General features: G+C 42.1%; 1 protein-coding gene across 1 annotated transcript in view; it reads left to right on the top strand.

The window, feature by feature from the left end:
- EFNB2 (ephrin B2) overlaps positions 1 to 17,752 on the top strand; it is a 42,695-nt gene that overhangs the window by 9,994 nt on the left and 14,949 nt on the right. The window contains exon 2 of the mRNA XM_003789613.3: positions 13,483 to 13,766. Coding sequence (XP_003789661.1) covers positions 13,483 to 13,766 — 284 coding nt within the window. The remainder of the gene's footprint in view (positions 1 to 13,482; positions 13,767 to 17,752) is intronic.

Raw genomic sequence — 17,752 nt, 5'->3', positions numbered from 1 at the left:
TAATCCCAAGGATGGCCATTTATTGGCTGTGTAATTCTGGGTGCAATATCCTTGACCTCTCTAAGTTGTCCCAGGTCACAAGTGGGGACAGCAGTATAATAGTGCTGGATAGAAGAGTAACAAAGTTGTGGTCAAGATTAAATGTGTTCCAACAGCTCAGCTCTGTGCTCAGCCAAAATGAACTAACGTCAGTTGTTGTTAATAAAAATTATTGAATATCTACTCAGAGCCTGGCTTTGGGTTCAATTTGCCTTTAGAGACAAAGAAAAAAGTGAAAATATTCTATTAATGAAGACTATAACACCTTTTAACTCTCTGAAGTTGTGTTTTGTTTATCTGCCTGACATCTACTCATTCTTTAAGACTCTGCTGTACGAAGCAACTTTTTATTTTCTTTCTGCTACAAAATTAGATTCTTTCTCCTCTGCTTTTTGCCTTTGGTGCTTTCTTGTGACATTTATAACCCTGGACCTTCTCATTCAGCTGTGCAGTCATGGCCTCTGAGTAGTCTTTGCCTGAATCTGTTTTGTGTATTTGACTAAAGGACGCTGTAATATAGTAGCATGCTAATGAACACATGAGTTCAACCTGGACGGATGGGCAATGTGGCATTTTTTGCATTGTTCTTACATGATATTTCTTATTTAGAAACCAACTCACCTGGTGGACATTGTTTATTTTGCGTAATAGCAGTTGCATATAGCACATAGTATGTGCCAGCTGCTCTTCTAATTGCTTGGCAAATACTTATTAAACCTTCATAGTGACCGTGTGAGAGAAGAACTTCTGTTATCCCTAAAATACCAGGGGAAGGACTGAGACCACTCTGTCAATAAACTTAGCCCAAGTCATATGTGGCTAGTAAGTGGATTTGAACCCAGGGATTCTGGTGCCCAGGATCTCTCTTCTTAATTCTCCATCTCTCCTTTTTATGGCATTACATGGAGTTAATTAGCTATCCTGTAACTAAATTAAGAGTACATTTGCTCAAGGCAGTGCAGATAAGGTGGATGGAAAGTTTGGGGTAATTCTTTCATTGTCCGTTTGGATTCATGGTCAACTCCTTATGATGGACACGCGATTTTAAATAGATTTCTTGAATCTTTGATATCACAAGATTATACCCAACAGAATCAAGAATAATGGCCAGCTCATTTAAAAGATGACTGGACGGTAATTACAGTATATAATATTAATGGATTTATTGGGTATTATTCCTTTGGCTATTAAAATTTTGCTTTTCAAAGTTTAAAGAGAGGCTCATTTCTAACAGGGAGGAAAAAGAGGTCGTATTTTCAAGAGATGCATTTGATTAGATGCTGAGTGTGTGTCAAGCTAAGGAGGTAGTATGACATCTTTTTTAGAGTCTAGTCACAATTAAATGCCATTTTATTTTGGATTTTGGGATCTGTGCCAGCTTCCAGCTTGTCGGAGCTGAGAAGACTCAAATCAAGTCCAGGCCTATTTCTGCAGCAAACTGGGATTCTGGCTTCTCGCCTGTGGTTCATTCAGCACAGCCCATCTGGCTTTTGATGTTCTGCAAGTTTGGAGCAGTTTGTTTAAGGAAGCCAGGCGGTGAATATTGGTGGGCCTGGGGTTCTCTGGACCCCAGAGGGCTGCCTCTTGGTTTGCATTTTCACCGCACTCATCATCTGCGTACCTGCGGACTGCGCGGCCAGCGGCCAGAGGACTCTACCAACCTGAGTTTCATTCCTTTCAGAACTCAGGGGCCCAGCACCTCCTTTCACCTCCTCCCTGTCCGGTTCGATTCCATTTAGTTCCCAGGAGCTGCTTGTCGTGTTTAACGTCTCGGGTATTTGGGGGTATTGGTCAAAATAATTCCAGGCTGCAAGTGGTGATGCGGGGCAGGCAGTAAATCCTCTGTCCACAGAGGTACAGAGGAGCGGGGTTCACCGCTCTGTAAAAGGTGCACAGTTCTGGGGGGTGGGGAGATCTGCACGGAGGTCAGTGACCCGGCCTGGGTTTGCTCCGCGTTGCTGTGAGCAGTGCGGACCGCGGCTTTGTCTCTCTTCCCTCTCTCCTTCCGTGGCAAAGCCGTGAGACCTGCAGGAAGGTGTCTCCTGTCGCACGCCCACAACAGACCCATCCCCACGGCTCTGGAGCCCAGGAAGGAGCAAGTGCCCGGGAGGCAGCTGTGTAGTTGCTTGTAAAGTGGCCTCATAAATCATGTTGCTGGCTGCTCACGCCTGACTGGCAAGGAGGCTCTCTTCTTACACCAAGGCAGGACTCAGAGTTTCATCTGCCCTTATGCCTCGCTTGCTCATTTCTTCATTCTTTCATTGCAAGGCACCCGTGGAGCCTGCAGTCTAGGGAGGGCTGGCAGGGAGCTGGGGTCTGGTCCTGGAGCAGCGGCCGGCGGCCCCTTCTGAGCATCCTCTCCGTGCTGTTTTCCCCACCAGAAGGGAGAGGTTTCATTTCAATAAAACGTGGATGAATCACACTTCTAAACAGACCAAATTCTTTGGAGTTAAAAAGAAATGTGTGGCAGGAATAAAAGAGATGAAAAGGGTTCTTATAAACAGTACCCACACCCTTGCTCTAGACGGTGATACCGTTTTGCACTGCGCCGTATCTTAATTCCATTTTGTTTTTTTTTTGAGTGTTTTAAATGCCAGGCCATTCCCTGGATGGCGTACACACGCTTTTCATCTCTGTGATTTTTTCCCACTCAGGTAAATGAGCAAATGGATCTGAACACTTACATCTAAAACAACAAGGGAACCAGATAGATCTGCCCTTTGAATTTCTTTCTCTATGAAGCCATTTTTCTTTCTAGTGTCTCACCTATAAATAACAAGAGTTCCACCTTCTTTTATAGACTCTGCTAAAAGCATGGTTTGGAACAAGACCGTACAGGCGCAAACAAATTACAGTTGGGAAAGAGGCCTGCAGTGTCTCTTGTCTCCGAGAGTTATGAAATCCTTGTTTCAATAATGGAGCCGGAGTGGCCCAGCGAGCAGAACAAAGTTTGGCGCTGGTGAGATCACTCCTCTGCTCACTTTCCCACTGCACCTCCGAGCATCCCAGCCTTACTCTTTAAAACCCCAAATTTTGCTTTATCTGCCTACACAATTAATAGGATGATTTTTTTTGTTCGTTTGTTTGTTTTTGGAAAGTTAGGATAATGGTTGTGGGGGGGGTTAGATCAGTTTCATAAATAAAGACTTTTTGTTTGTTTTGAGGTAGGTGGTTGATTTTTGTTCTTAATTAGTCTCTGGTAACTCATGAAAGGAAAACAATGATATCTGTATATCATCACACCGTGTAATTTGACTTCTTAAGTTATTAATAAACAAATAGAAAATATATTTTTTGAACCTCAGCCTGTGAGCGGCTTGACCTTCTGTGAATTGGAGATTTTTATGGCAGTGAATATCATGGCACAGATAAAAATGAAATACTTGTGTTAATTTTCTGAAAAATATGTTTGAACTATTAGAAAATTATGTTTGAACATTTTAAAATTTCCTTTAGCCACCCATGTTTTAAGGATTATATCACAAATAAACAAGATTAACATCAAAAGGAGTCAGTTTTCATTCAATTGTGCAGCACTGTAGGCTGTGAAACTTAATATTATTTTGACTCATACGGTAATTGTGGAACAGAGGAAAATGGATTAAGTTTAAATAAAAGTATATACATCGGCACACAAACAGATTCTATGAAATGCAAGTGGAGGTCCTTTGGCCAGGGACTGTGCCCTCTGGCCCTGTCATTGCAGATTAGACTTCGATAAATAAAACTTTCCTTTAGACTATAGTTTAATTGCCTTTTTCCAAAGATAGATGAAGAGGCACCAATATGCCTAACTTGAAGAGTTGCTAAACCGGTTTGTATGCCTATCAGCTCACCGCGCATTTGAATTTCTATGCTTCTCATCTTTCCTTTTCTTGAAAAGAGTTTGCTTGTCACTGGTGTGGCGTTTGAAATGCACTCCCCCACCCCCACCCCCACACACATACTCTTTGCTTATAGCACGTTAATAGCTCAAATTGTATAGCCTGCTTTTAGTTCCCTTTTCTTTTCCTGGAATAAAGCAGGTTCATGTTGCACATGATATTTGTTTTAGGAAAGTGTGAAAAAAGAGGCACCTGTGAAAATAGGCAATTGTTCCAACACACAAACACATTCAAATTAAAGCAGAAAATGTCAATTAAAGCCTCCAATTACTACCTTATTTCTTGGAGGTGTAAAGTCCCTGAGAAGATAGTGGTGCATTTGCTGGAAAATTTAAGGTAATTACTTGTTACTGTGAGCAGTAGTATCTGGTAACCTAATTCTGTGCAACTCTGACAGTCTCTGTACCCCCAGCTCTTTCTCTGGCTGTTCTGGTAGAAACTTGCCCAGAACGTCTGCATAGAAACTTGTTCTGAAGTTCAAGTGCAAAAGGGGGCAGTAAAGTGCTATCCACACAAAAAGGGAAACATTTTCCCTAAGTATTGCTTGTTATTGCTATGTTCTTTCTTGGGCCCTGCTTTCTTTATTCATTTTATAACTGAACTCTTCAGTTTTGGGCATCAAAAGAATCTCTTACTACACTGCAGCAACAATCTAGCATTAACTGGAAATAATGCAGGACCGGACATCCTGCTTAGTTTTTGAAATATGCCATCACATTCGCGTGGCTGTGATGCAGAGTCCCTTTGGAGAGTATTTGTATTCCTAAGCGCACTGGGCACTTTGGAAGAGAATCTTGGTCTTGGTGTTACTGCTGCCCCACCTCCATGGCAGCAGGGAGAGCCCAAAGTGCATGGCAGGGTTAAGGGCCTCCAGGGCTTGGGCTGCCTGAGGCCACGTCCTTTTGTCAACAGGTGACCAGCAACACTGACCAATTACAGAAACACTTCAAAATGCTGGTCCTCCCTCAGATTTCAGTCTAACCAATTTATACACTGATTTCTCTTCTTCACTGTAGCCTTTGCCATTTAATTAAAATAAAAATTAAAGCATTTTGTGGAAGAAGTGCATGTTTTCCAAAATGTGATAAACACAAAGTATGCTTAATATAGAACCGTGGCTGGGGAATAAACCTATTATGTGAACTTCGGTTTGCTCACTGCTAGGCTGTTCCTTTTTCTAAAGTTGAGATTCAGAATCTTTAAAATGTTTGTGTGTATTACAGTGATTAAGCATAAATTGTATGTATTCCATATTTTGCACTTATTTGAATAAACAAGGTATATATTACTACAGCTTTGCAAACTCAGGAGTTGACAGAATCAATAGACCCCATTGCAGATTGTGATAATTTTACTTATTTGCTTTCTAAGGAATATCATCAAAAAGTTCAAAAGTCTACAGCCATTAAATATTTTAAATACTGCTTTTTAAAATCAGTTGTGAAAGATAGTACCATTTTTAAAAACTATACACTAAAAAATGTTTTAATTTGATCACAAAAACATTGACTGTTGATTGCAGAGAATTTTGAAAAACACAGAGAGCTAAAAATCACTCTGAGTCCACCATGTAGTAGCCCAAGATAGTGCCAGGAACAAGATCTGTGCACTGCTGTGTCTGTGTAGTCAGCAAAATGAACAGAATAACATGTATATATTTTCAACTGAAATTAGCTATCTACTTATACTGAACATATACTCTACTATAAGCTCAAAACAAAAGGGAAAGTAAGTTAGTTCTTTGTAGAAAAGTTGAATATATTCGCCTGGGAGCCTTGCTTGCATTGCTGGGCGGTTTTCTTGGGAGATGAGCTGTCTCTGTGCGGGTCTCCTGTCTCCTCACCCCCCCTCCATTTGCTCGCATGCCAACACATATGGCAGGATTAGCTTTGTCTGGTTACATATCATGGCACTATTACCCAAGTACGCAATACTTGCCATAATTACACAGAAATATTAAATATATTTTACTTGAATCGGTGTGTATGTGCATAACATTAGATAAAAGTGGTTCTGGATCTGATCCGACACTTTTAAAATTGGAGTTTTCGCACAGCATTTCCAAGAAGCCCCGTCATGGTGTCGAATGGAGGATGGGGGTTTACCTGCTCCAGCTGTTTCTCTGGGCACAGAAACCTTTTCTTCTGAGCGCTTTATTCTGTGTCAGCTTAATACTTTTGCAGGCTGTTACTCCCATGCTAACTTGTCCTTGTCTGAGTGGAGACTTTGCAGTGCCTCTCCATCACTTACCTCCAGGGATCTGTTCCTTCCCTCGGGACAGCCACCTGGCCATCTGTTTCTCCTGTGCATTTTCACAGACCGCACCAGCCTCAAGTGGCCACTCAGCAATTTGGGGATTCTTCTCAGTTATCCCTCATGCTTTGCAAGCCCCCCTTGAAGAAACACATGTGATGTCATGAGACTTTTGTGCTTGTGGTATGAGCAGGGGAGCAAAGAGAAAGGGGGAAGATGGCATCCATGGCAGGGGGTGCGGGTAGGGTTGCAATTCCAGGTCCCCTCCAAAGCTATCCCTAAGCAAAGTGCAGAAATCGATCTGGCAACCGCTGCCTCTGTCTGCCTGCCCCAGGCACCTGATAATGCCATACTAACTAGCAGAAAAACCCAGACATGACACATCCCGGAGAGCACGATCTGGTCTGCGGATGAAAATCCCATGTGGTGACCTCTGAACTCTAGGTGGCTGGTTTATGCTTTAATGCATTTTGCCAGTGTCTTAAACAAGCGTGTGTGAGCACAGTGCAGATTAAAACTTTCTGCTCTCTTCCATTCACTGAGGCTGTGTTCTAGTCTATTAACATTAAAGAGTATTATGTTGCCTAATCACTGGGGAAAAAAAGCTTCTGCAATTATGACTCTGAAGTTGAAACATCTAATTTAAGTTATTAGAGATCTAATTTGATTACTAAATACTAATGTATAACTGAGATTATTAGATTTACCCACAGTGTTTCATGTAAAAGTATTTGAGTCCACTTCGGTGAATAATTTTTATGAACTTAGATTAAGTTCAACTGGTAATCTGAGAGTAAAAAGAGATTCCAATGTTAAATCATTTCACTTCAGGCATATTAACTTTGGAAACCCTACTTGAGGGTTTCCATTTTTTTCCACATTATATCACCTCTGTATCTGATTCTCAGTCAGGACATCTATTGTCTTGGGAATGATTCACTGGGAAAAACCCAGTATTCCCAACTCTTATATAATATTTTCCCTTGGCTCCCAGGGAAGCTCTCCAGTGAATGTATGGAGCCATAGCACTGTTGCCCAAAAAGCCGTCCTGAGCCTGGAGGTCGGGAGGTTCTCCTGGTGGGGAGCAGGATCCATTTTTACCCCCATTCTGGGAAGATAGCTCAGAGAGGAACTGGCCTCGCTCTGTTTTCCTCCCATTCGGACATGAATCTCTATTGATTATCTTTGGTTTTTATTTTGGATTTAAAAAATGCATATTTCATTAAATAATATGTCTCTAACCACTTTTTGTCTGGGCAAGATTTAACAAGACTCACCTCCTCCGTGCGGAGGTTTGCTTCTGCCGTTCGGTTAGAAGGTGAATGTTACCTCAGCACGTGAGCAGAAGTCTGTTTGGTTAGAAGGTGAATGTTACCTCAGCACGTGAGCAGAAGTCTGTTTGGTTAGAAGGTGAATGTTATCTCAGCACGTGAGCAGAAGTCTGCATCTCACACCCAATATGGATCATCAGTTCACTAACTCAGTAGTCAGTTTTGTAATTTAAAATTAGCTGGTTGTCATCACCATAATTTTTTTTAACATTTTCAGAGTTAATATGGGATAAGTGTATTATTGAATATTACAGCAACATATTCAGGGCAGAGATGTGCTGGGTAGTCCGACTTATTCATGTCTGTTAACCATGCCATTCTTTTTTTCTTTTGAGACAGAGTTTTACTCTGTCACACAGGCTAGAGTTTGTGGCATCAGCCTACCTCACAGCAACCTCAAACTCTTGGGCCTAAGTGATTCTCCTGCCTTAACCTCCCAAGTAACTGAGACTACAGGCTCCTGCCATGATGCTCAAATTTTTTCTCTTTTTTAGTATAGATAGGGTTTCTCTCTTGATCAGACTGGTCTCAAATTCCTGAGCTCAAGGGATTCTCCCACCTCAGCCTCCCAGAATGCTAGGATTACGGGTGTGAACCACAGTGCCTGGCCTGTAATCCATTTCAAAATAACAAAATTCTCATCTAAACCCCCTGCCTTCTATAATAGAACTCTACCTTTACTGACTTGATTATAATATATGAGATCCATTGTTTTCCATTAAAAATTGGCAGTATGAGGAAACTCACCCTTGTTGTCTTTCCCTGTACATTTTGCTAGCGGTACACTTTGAAATCTATCTGTAGTATTACATTCAAAACATAGGGCCCCTGTGGTCATCTGTCTCTTCTCACTTTGGGCTCTGGGCCGGCACACACCCCCAGGACCGGTGTTCCCGGATGACTGCCGCAGAAGCAGCCTCTTCTCTGTGGTTTCAGGTGGCCTGTGCCCGGCTGCAGCGGGATCCCCGGGGCTTTCCACGCCACCCTCGCAGGCCTGTGTGTGTCTTGGCTTTTCTCTCGATTTTCCCTCACCTCATGGCTTATCTATCTATGAAAAGCTTGATTCAGGAAAAAATGTGTTTAACCAAACCAAATTTATCATTTAATGAGCTGCTGTGAGAACTGAAAAGAGAATTCAGAAAAAGGGGCATTTGCTGTGGTGTCCTGTTGGGCACTAGGGCATCTCCACCTGTTGGCTCTTGAGGTGGGCGTGTGGGAGGTGGGGTGGACCTGGCAGCAGAGAGCAGGGCTCAAGGGCAGCGGTGGTTTCTGATGTGAAGGGTTCTGGATGGACTTGGCTGTTTTGCATTTTAAACAGGGATTATAGAAGACTGCTGATACTTATAAATGTTTCCAGAAAAAAAAAAAAGAGTCAGAAACTCCATCTCTACAGCTCCTTTTTCTCTAGAAACACCGTGGTGCGCGGGGTGACATCTTCTGGAAACCCCGACCCTCCTGCTCAGCCTGCCCTGCTCGGAGTCTCAGTGGTTGTCTTGAGAATCCCGATCACCTCCGTGATCTGCAGTTAGTCTGTGGCACCTAATTGGACTTTAATTTGTGTAAATGTTAGCTTCCATTTGTTCATTCATATTTTTCAACTAATTCACTATTTATTGAGCAGCTGCCAATCTGTCATCCCCTTGGGCACTTCCTATTGAATCAGATACACTGGGGCCCTGCCTGCCCTCAGGGAGCGAGATGATGAATTCCTGATGGGCAGTGTCCTCTGTCACACAGAGCATCCGGCCCAGTTCTCACAGCGCTCTGGTTTGCCACAGTGTTGAAAGTATGAGGGCTCTTGGGAGGCAGAGCCCTTGTGTGGCTCAGCTGTGGTCAGTGTGAGGATTGCCCTGGGTGGTGACACGGCCAGGAGGTCTGCCCAGGGCCTCTCAGCTGGAGTCACTCTTTGTCTACTGAGAAACCATGTTCTCATCAGTGAAAGGCACTGGTGTGCTGTCTGTTCTCTCTCTCTCTCTCTCTCTCTCTCTCTCTCTCATACACACACATACACACACATACACACATCTTTTTAAAAATCACCGAAGCTCCCAAGTCTTGGGTCCTTTTGTATTGATTTAATTAAAGAAGCAGTAATTGTTTTAATGAACTCTTGAAACAATTGCTTTTGAAGAGCAAAGGATCAAACTCTTGACTACTTTTTGTCACAGTGTATTCTGAAAGCGGAATTGACGTTTTCTGAAGCATTAGGAATAGTGAGAGTTTTTGTTTGGCTTTTTTGAGACAGAGTCTCACTCTGTCACTCTGGTTAGAGTACCGTGGCCTCAGCCTAGCTCACAACAGCTGCAAACTCCTAGGCTCAAGCAATCCTCTTGCCTCAGCCTCCAGAGTAGCTGGGACTACAGGCACCCACCACAGTGCCCAGCTAGGTTTTTCTATTTTTAGTAAAGAAGGGGCCTTGCTCTTGTTTAGACTGGTCTCAAACGCCTAATGTGAAAGGATTCTTTCACCTTGGTCTCCCAGAGTGCTAGGATTGTAGGCTTGAGACACTGTGCCCAGCCTGTACCACCATTCTGACAGGCTGGGCTGCCAGCCTCCCTGGGCACTGACCAGTATGTATTTTTAACCAAGTTGGATTGCACACACTGAATGAACACTTCACGCCAAGGAAGGCATGGCTTGTTTGGGAAATGAGTTTAAAAGACTTGCTCAATTACATAAGTGATTTGTGCTTTCTGAAAACATGGTCTAAAACGCAGAGACCCTTGAAGCCACACTGGTCCGTGCCCTGTGTTCTTGACTTCAGGACACCCTCTGGTGCTATGATTCAGTGGGTCATGGGACAGTCAGGAGGAGTGACTTGGCTGGCAGGGGAGGAAACCTCCCAGGAGTCTTTATTTTATTTTTGAGATAGTCTTTGTCTGTCACTCAGGCTAGAGTGCTGTGGTGTCATAGCTCACAGCAACCTCAAATCCTTGGGCTCAAGTGATCCCCCTACCTCAGTCTCCCATGTAGCTGGGAGTACAAGCGCCCAGAACAATCCTTGGCTAGTTTTTCTATCAGAGATAGAATCTTGCTCTTGCTCAGGCTTGTCTCAAACTCCTGAGCTCAAGCAATCCACTCGCCTTGTCCTCACAGAGCTCTAGGATTACAGATGAGAGCCACCACACAGACCCATGAGTCTTTAAGTTAAGCAGGAAAAAAAAAGTCATGAAGGAAAGTGGATCTTGGAAACATTTTGAATGAAGAGAGAGCTTACTGAGGCATATGTTGGGTGTATGGTGTGATGGGGGAGTTCTAGCATGTACAGAGATGTAGGGTTTGGGAGGGGTGTGATGCATTTTCTTATGAGGAGTGAGTGGTGTACCAAGAAATGGGTACATGTGGCTGGAGAGGGTCCTGTTCCCTGACTCCTGGGAAGGCCCCAGGGTTTGTTCCTTAGGAGGCTTCTCCTAATAGCAGGTAACCCTCTGTGGCGCTGCTCTGTGCCAGCTACGAAAGGAACAGAGCAGGATGGAAAATGTTTAGAGTGGGAAGGGAAACCCCAGGCTGAAATTAGCCTCTGGTTTTAGTATATCTTGAAGAATTCCTAAAAAGGTCATAGAATAAGACATAAAAAAGGAAGTGTCAGAGAGATGAGCAACTTACTGCTCACAGAATTTATCTTGTGCCTACTGCCAGGCATCTTGCCACTGGTTTTTAACCACAGCAACACAACAGAATCACCATGGGTAGGTGGGGAGGCAAAGAAATTAGCGTGATTCATACACATTCTGATTCATTCTATCCTGTAGGCCAGGACTGTGGCTCACACCTGTAATCTCAGCACTCTGGGAAGCCAAGGTAGGAGTATCCCTTGACTTTAGGAGTTTGAGACCAGCCTGAACAAAAGCAAGACCCCATTTCTAATATAAATGGAAAAAAAAAAAAGAAAAAACAAGCTGGGCATTGTGGTAGGCACCTGTGGTCCTAGCTACTTGGGAGTCTGAGGCAGGAGGATTGTTTGAGCCCAGGAGTTTGAGGTTGTTGTGATACTGGCTGAGGCCATAGGACTGTAGCCTGGGCAATAGAGTGACACACTGTCTTAAAGCAACGACAACGGGTGGCGCCTGTGGCTTGAGTGAGGCACTGGCCCCATATGCTGGAGGTGGTGGGTTCAAACCCAGCCCCAGCCAAAAACTGCAAAAAAAGAAAAAAAAAGACTTAAAGCAACAACAACAACAACAAAACACAATCTATTTCTGTAGAAACTGAGTTGTGTTTTAGCCCCAAGGAAGATGACATTGTCTGGAGTGAGTACATTGGCATTTAAGAGGTTGAGTGGATACTGTTCGGTCCCCTGGCATTGTATTTTACAAATTATCTCTCCAGAAAACTGTAGAAATGGCCAAAAAGTTTTCAGGCTCTCACTAAGCAAGTGCGATCTACATTTGTCACGAGTTCTAGACAATTCTTCAACAGTGCACACATGGTGGTTTTAAATTTATCTTTGTTATAAAAAATTCATTTTAAGTTCTGTTTCACAGAAAGATTTTATGTTAAATTATTCTCGTTCACTTCTCTTTTTTTTGAATGAATGAATGTCATATGCCTTTGCTAAAGGAGCTCAGTTAAGAAAGCAAAAAAAAAAAAAAAAAAAGACCACCCTCCCAACTTTGGGGTTGTACAATAACACATTCCCAAGAAGAGGGAACAAGCTGCCGGGGACAACATGCCTTTCTCCTGCCATAAAGAGTATTTGTTTTTAATATGAATCTATAATATAATTTCTGTTATGTGTGCTGCTGTTTCATAACTGCTCTCCTTCACGTTTCAGAAAATGAATACCATTCATGAGCATGAATCACAACCCGTTACCTCAGTGTGGATTTGAAATTGGGGGTAGCCCTGGGCCTCACTTCTCTGGGGGTGAATTATGACCCTGTAGTCACCGTGGCCGTGGCCGTGTGTCTCTGGGCAGAGATTGGGTGGACTGGAGGGATCAGAGGCAGCGCTTCATTCTCAGGCTTTAATATTTTAATGAGCCTGCAGGCTTGGCTGCTTTGGAAGGAGCTGGGATGTCTAAGTGTGTTGTAGTGTTAGCACTTGTGGAGGGAGGTTCATTAGGGGGCTCGCCTCTCAGTTTTTCAGAGAAACTCCCCATTAAGAAAGATCTTTCAGCAGCATGGCTAGCAAGATGGAGAAGGGGGAGGAGGGAAGCTTTTAGCTGTGAGCACTGAGGGGATATTGTATCAGTCGTCTTAGTTCTAAAGATTTGCTTCTAAGAATTAATTGGACCAAATACATCTCAAGGGAGGGAAAGAAAAGCTTGGTGGAGGGAGGACGCTAGCTGTTGCCCTTGCAAGCAGAGGACTCTCACTCTGCAGCTGAATCAATACTACAACTAATTATTTCTGGTTATCTTTTATGGGTTTGTAAGACATTTCTTTTGTTCAGTGTAATAAAAAACCCATTGTTTGATCAGTGACTGACTAATTATGATAAGTAATTTGAAACATTCTTGATGAAACTTGTCTGTTAATTAACATCAACAGCAAATGGAAACTAGCAGGACAACAATGTATTAGTGGATTCACTGTTCCCTGGAATCGATGAGGTCTTTCTGAGGCATGCCCAATAAACTACCACTGCCAATGGTTAAAAAATAACAAACATGTGGGAAGCTCTGACTCATGATGGAGGAAAGGTTCTTGCAGAGTTACACAAAGGAGCGCTGGAATAGCACAAGTCAAGAGGTGGTGAAGAAATGCCAGCAGGTTGCAGGTCCTGTGGCTTAGAGTAAACAGAGGGCTTTCTTTCTTTTTTTTTTTTTTTTTTTTTTCCTTTAAAGCTTAATTCCAAAATATTTTCATTCCATGTTGATCTGAACTAAGAGACTTTTGATAAATAGCAGTGTGGATCTGAAACTAGTTGGGGAGCAGGGTCATTGTCTGGCTATTTTCGAAGTATAATTAATACTGTTAACGTGTATCAACTCAATGGCTATTTTATTTTATTTTATTTTTTCATGTTTTTAGATTTCTACCTGGACAAGGCCTGGTACTATACCCACAGATAGGAGACAAATTGGATATTATTTGCCCCAAAGTGGACTCTAAAACTGTTGGCCAGTATGAATATTATAAAGTTTATATGGTTGATAAAGACCAAGCAGACAGATGCACCATTAAGAAGGAAAACACCCCTCTTCTCAACTGTGCCAGACCAGACCAAGATGTCAAATTCACTATCAAGTTTCAAGAATTCAGCCCTAACCTCTGGGGTCTAGAATTTCAGAAGAACAAAGATTATTACATTATATGTAAGTATAATTCGACTCATTTATTTTTTAGAAATTAGTGTAAGCTAAATAGGTTTGTATCGATTTTTGTTTCCTTAACATTGTTGTGGCAAATACTTTGGTGAGAATCTTTGCTGAACAGTTATCTGCTTTTTTTCAAAGAAGCTCTAGTTGAATTTGGGACCCTGTGCTAACAGTATTCATTAAATACCCAAAGAGAAAAAAAAAAAAAAAACTTCCTAGAATTCTTATAGCATTGAGCAAATGTATTAAATAAATGTATTTGGCATCTCTACTGACAAAACGTTGCCAAGGACCATTGGTGAGATTTTGATAGGTAAATCTTGTGCAATGCCTTTTCTCTTCATCCGTTCATCCACCCATCCACTCATTCATTAAGTATTTATTCTGCGTCAGAGACTGTGCGTAGGTGCTAGAAATTCAGCAGGGAACAAAGTGCTATGAGATAAGATGGTAGCTTTCCTCATGACGTTAACCTTCCAGAGAAGGTGGAGCTCGTAATTGGAAGGATGAGCATCACAAGCAAAGCACAGTGGTCGTATTAAAACCAGATTTGGAAGAATAAGACAAAAAGTTGGTTTGCTCAGTGGATTACTCTTTTGTATATATATATGAGTGTGCACTTATGGGTGGGTGTGTGTGTATAAAATAATCTGACACATTGCTTCAGGAGTAGATTTTATGTATCCTTTGGGTCATACCTGAAGTCGCTCATGAGGCTGTGAAGTCCCCTGAGCAGCTCACCCACCTGAGCAGGTGTCCACTAGGCACAAATTACCTGTGAGCACAAGCGGGGGCCATTCCACGGCCCTGAGTTTTATCAGAGTCTGGGTGACTGAGACAACTTCTCAAATCATTCAGCAATGAAATCATTTTTCTTAATTTCTTTGCTTTAAAGTTATACCTACAACGGGGTTGAATTCCCCATTCAGGCTTGGCCGGGACTTCAGGTCGTGAGGGGACCACTGTCTGTGGCTGGGCTCCCACCTCTTGGTAACTGGGTTGAAACTCTGGCTTCTCAACCTACAAGCTGCACTTTGAAGCACAGAATCAATAGTCGGCCCAATACTTATCTAGTGCTCGATAATATGTGTTTTTTAAAACATGAGTAATTAAGACGAAGACGGTCATAGACCCCTAATTATCTTGGTGTCTGTTGCTGTGAACCTGAAATGCCGCAGAGACCGAAACACCTGTTTGTAAAGCCAACGTGACATGTAGAGTAGCTTACCAAGAATGAGTAACAAAGAAAAAGAGAAAGTGGAAAATTATATATTTAACGGAAGTGTTATCAAAAAAGGAGAATAAAAGCAATTATTTTTCTTTATTTGAAAACTCTTCATATCAAATTTACAGGTTCATCGCAGTTAGTCGAGCTGCTCTGACCTCCAGAACTCTCCATGCAATTAACCTTTCTGGTGCAGAAGTGCGTGGTAGCCTGGTATCAAGCAGTCTTTCTCAATCAGAGTTGAGGATGTCAAGTTTGAAACAGTGAAGGGCGGTTTGAGTGTTGCTGGTTGAGAGATTGTCACAGGTCTGAGTAAAGGACCCAAGGCTCAGAAATTTTCCAGAAGTCCAGGGAGGCTTTCGGAAGGTGGTTCAGACACTTGGGAAAATGTAGGAGCCAAGTTCTCATCCTTGCTCCAGCAGAGCTCACTGATTCATAACTTTCCTTTGAAAGGAAATGGGAAATTGGAAAAACAAATTTTTACGTAGTTGTGAACGTTAATATTGACTTTGCGTGGCTTCTTCAAGAATTCCAAGGCACCAAAACAATTAAAGGACTTTAAAAAGTCACTGCTTTCCATATCAAACAAATACACACATACAGAGTCATGCTCTAGCACTGTCTCTTTTGAGAAGAAAGGAAATGTTTGAAGGTGGTAATTTTGGTATCAGTACGTTTCATAAAACAGCATTAGGGAGCAGGATGGAAGGTACTCAAATTAGCGAGTGTATTTTTAACACTTGAAATCACTGAATCACTTGACGTAGCAAATAATATTGGCATTTGAGCTGGTGTGTGTGGAGGCTGCACCTGTTTAACTCCACGCTTAGTGTCTGTCCGGTAAGGTCTTCACAACTGGCGGGGTTGTTATTATCATTATTCTTGTGAGCTGGTTTCTGTCCTTGGGAAGGAAAAGTAGATTAAGATTTGATACTCCAGAGAGCAGTGCTTGATTTACCCTGCGGGGGCAGAGCCCAGATGCCCTGACAGGGTGTAGGGGGGCACCTTGGAGGGACAGCATTTCAGAATTAGGGCAGGAGTCCTCGGTTCCAGTCCTGCCGCCTGAGCATAATGAGAACGTTACTTTATTTCTTTGAACTTGAATTTCTTTCTCTAGAAAATACCTGTAGTGTTGCTGTTGTCTGGCAGAAATCACAGATCCAACATGGGGTCGCTGTTAGTGTGCTTCTCCAATTAAAAGGGGCGTGATCTGCTGTAAATTCTTAAAAAAATTTTTTTAATTTGATTTGTAATGTCACTCAATTTAAAATATAGTCATCACAAAAATTAAATGTAAATACTAATTTTTAATTGGAACTGTAGTTTTGAACCTATGGAGGAAGTACCCACTAAAATCCCATAGGAAATGATGTAGCAAAATATTATGCATCCTCATTTATTCTTCTCGCAGATGATTATTTGCTTTTGACCTTTGGCAAAAGGATACACAGACTGTCCCGATTTTCCATGGTTCAGCTTAACAATTCTTAGCTTTCTGGTGGGTTTATCAGGGTATTAAATGCATTTTCAGTTTGATGGTATTTTTGACTCAGAAGGAATTATTGGGACATAGTTCCTAGTAAGGTGAGAAGCTTTTGTATACGGCTTTTGTTCTTGTTGGGGTTTGACTTTGTCAAGTGACACATCTTGATTAGCTTCAGGTCTAATTTGAGTAATAGCATCTCCTAATTTTTGAATGATCCAAGGATGGGGATATGATGACGATGTGGTGGGAAGAGCTCCCTGTTCTTTCTCATTTTCATATCCTAAATGCTGCATTAAAACTGTAGTATTTTACATCACCTATCATTACTTTTATTAAGTCTTAAAAGTTTTTAGATGTTTGTAAAATAATTATCTGTTTTGAGATTGTCCATTCTCAAGGGAAGCTCTTAGACGTAGTCAACATTCCAGTTAATATTGGGAAAGCATTCCTATGCTCCAGCCTTTATCCCACAGAGTTTTCTTTGAGGCACTTTCTGTGCTCGGTTTATAGTTCCTTTTAGAGGTGACATCCCAGAGCTGAATGAGTCAGCAAGTTTGGGGTGTTGGCCTTTTGCAACAGCTGTCCTTGTGAAGGTTCTGCGGGCTGGTTATCCAACCTTAGCATAAAATCTTGCAAAATACTTACAAAGAGATTTTCATCACACTACCAAAATCATGTGAGTCAGAGATGAGTGAAAAATGGAGCCATTGTGTTAAGACTTACGTGAATAGCAGCCACAGCGGAGCTGGTAGACAAAGAAACCATATTAGCAGAGCACTTCCCAAATTAAATTGTGTGGTTTTTGCATTATTTTGCTACAAATCTGTAGCTAAGGCATGGTCTTGTGAGATATTCAAGATTTCTAACATTTCCAAAGGTGGGTTCACTAAAGTTTCTTTTATAACATCGGCCCTGAGCTGGTGTCATGGTGTCCTCCTTGGAGGCCTCTTTCACCTTCTGTGCCTTAGCACAGTCTTCCTTGAGAAACACTGAACAAGTCTGGAGAAGTCACCATTTCTTAGGCCCCTCATAGGTTTAGTTGCCTAAAGCATGTTTTTGTTTTAATAAGAGCATGTAAAATTGGAAGCCTCCATAGACAGCCTTGCTGTTTCCTCAGGCATGTGCTCCGCTTCTAAGCAAAAATCACAAAATATAGCAAAATGTTTGTCCAACTGTAACAATACAGTATTCTTAAACCATCAAAACAGAAGAACCATGTTGTAGATTCTCCCTATTTTTGTTAAGGAAGTATCTATCTATCTATCTATCTAT

This window comes from Otolemur garnettii, unplaced genomic scaffold (assembly GCF_000181295.1).
Source record: "Otolemur garnettii isolate 467f Iridium unplaced genomic scaffold, OtoGar3 scaffold00034, whole genome shotgun sequence".
Classification (NCBI taxonomy): domain Eukaryota; kingdom Metazoa; phylum Chordata; class Mammalia; order Primates; family Galagidae; genus Otolemur; species Otolemur garnettii.
Note: the sequence above shows the minus strand (reverse complement) of the source record. Positions and strands in the feature narration are given on the sequence as shown.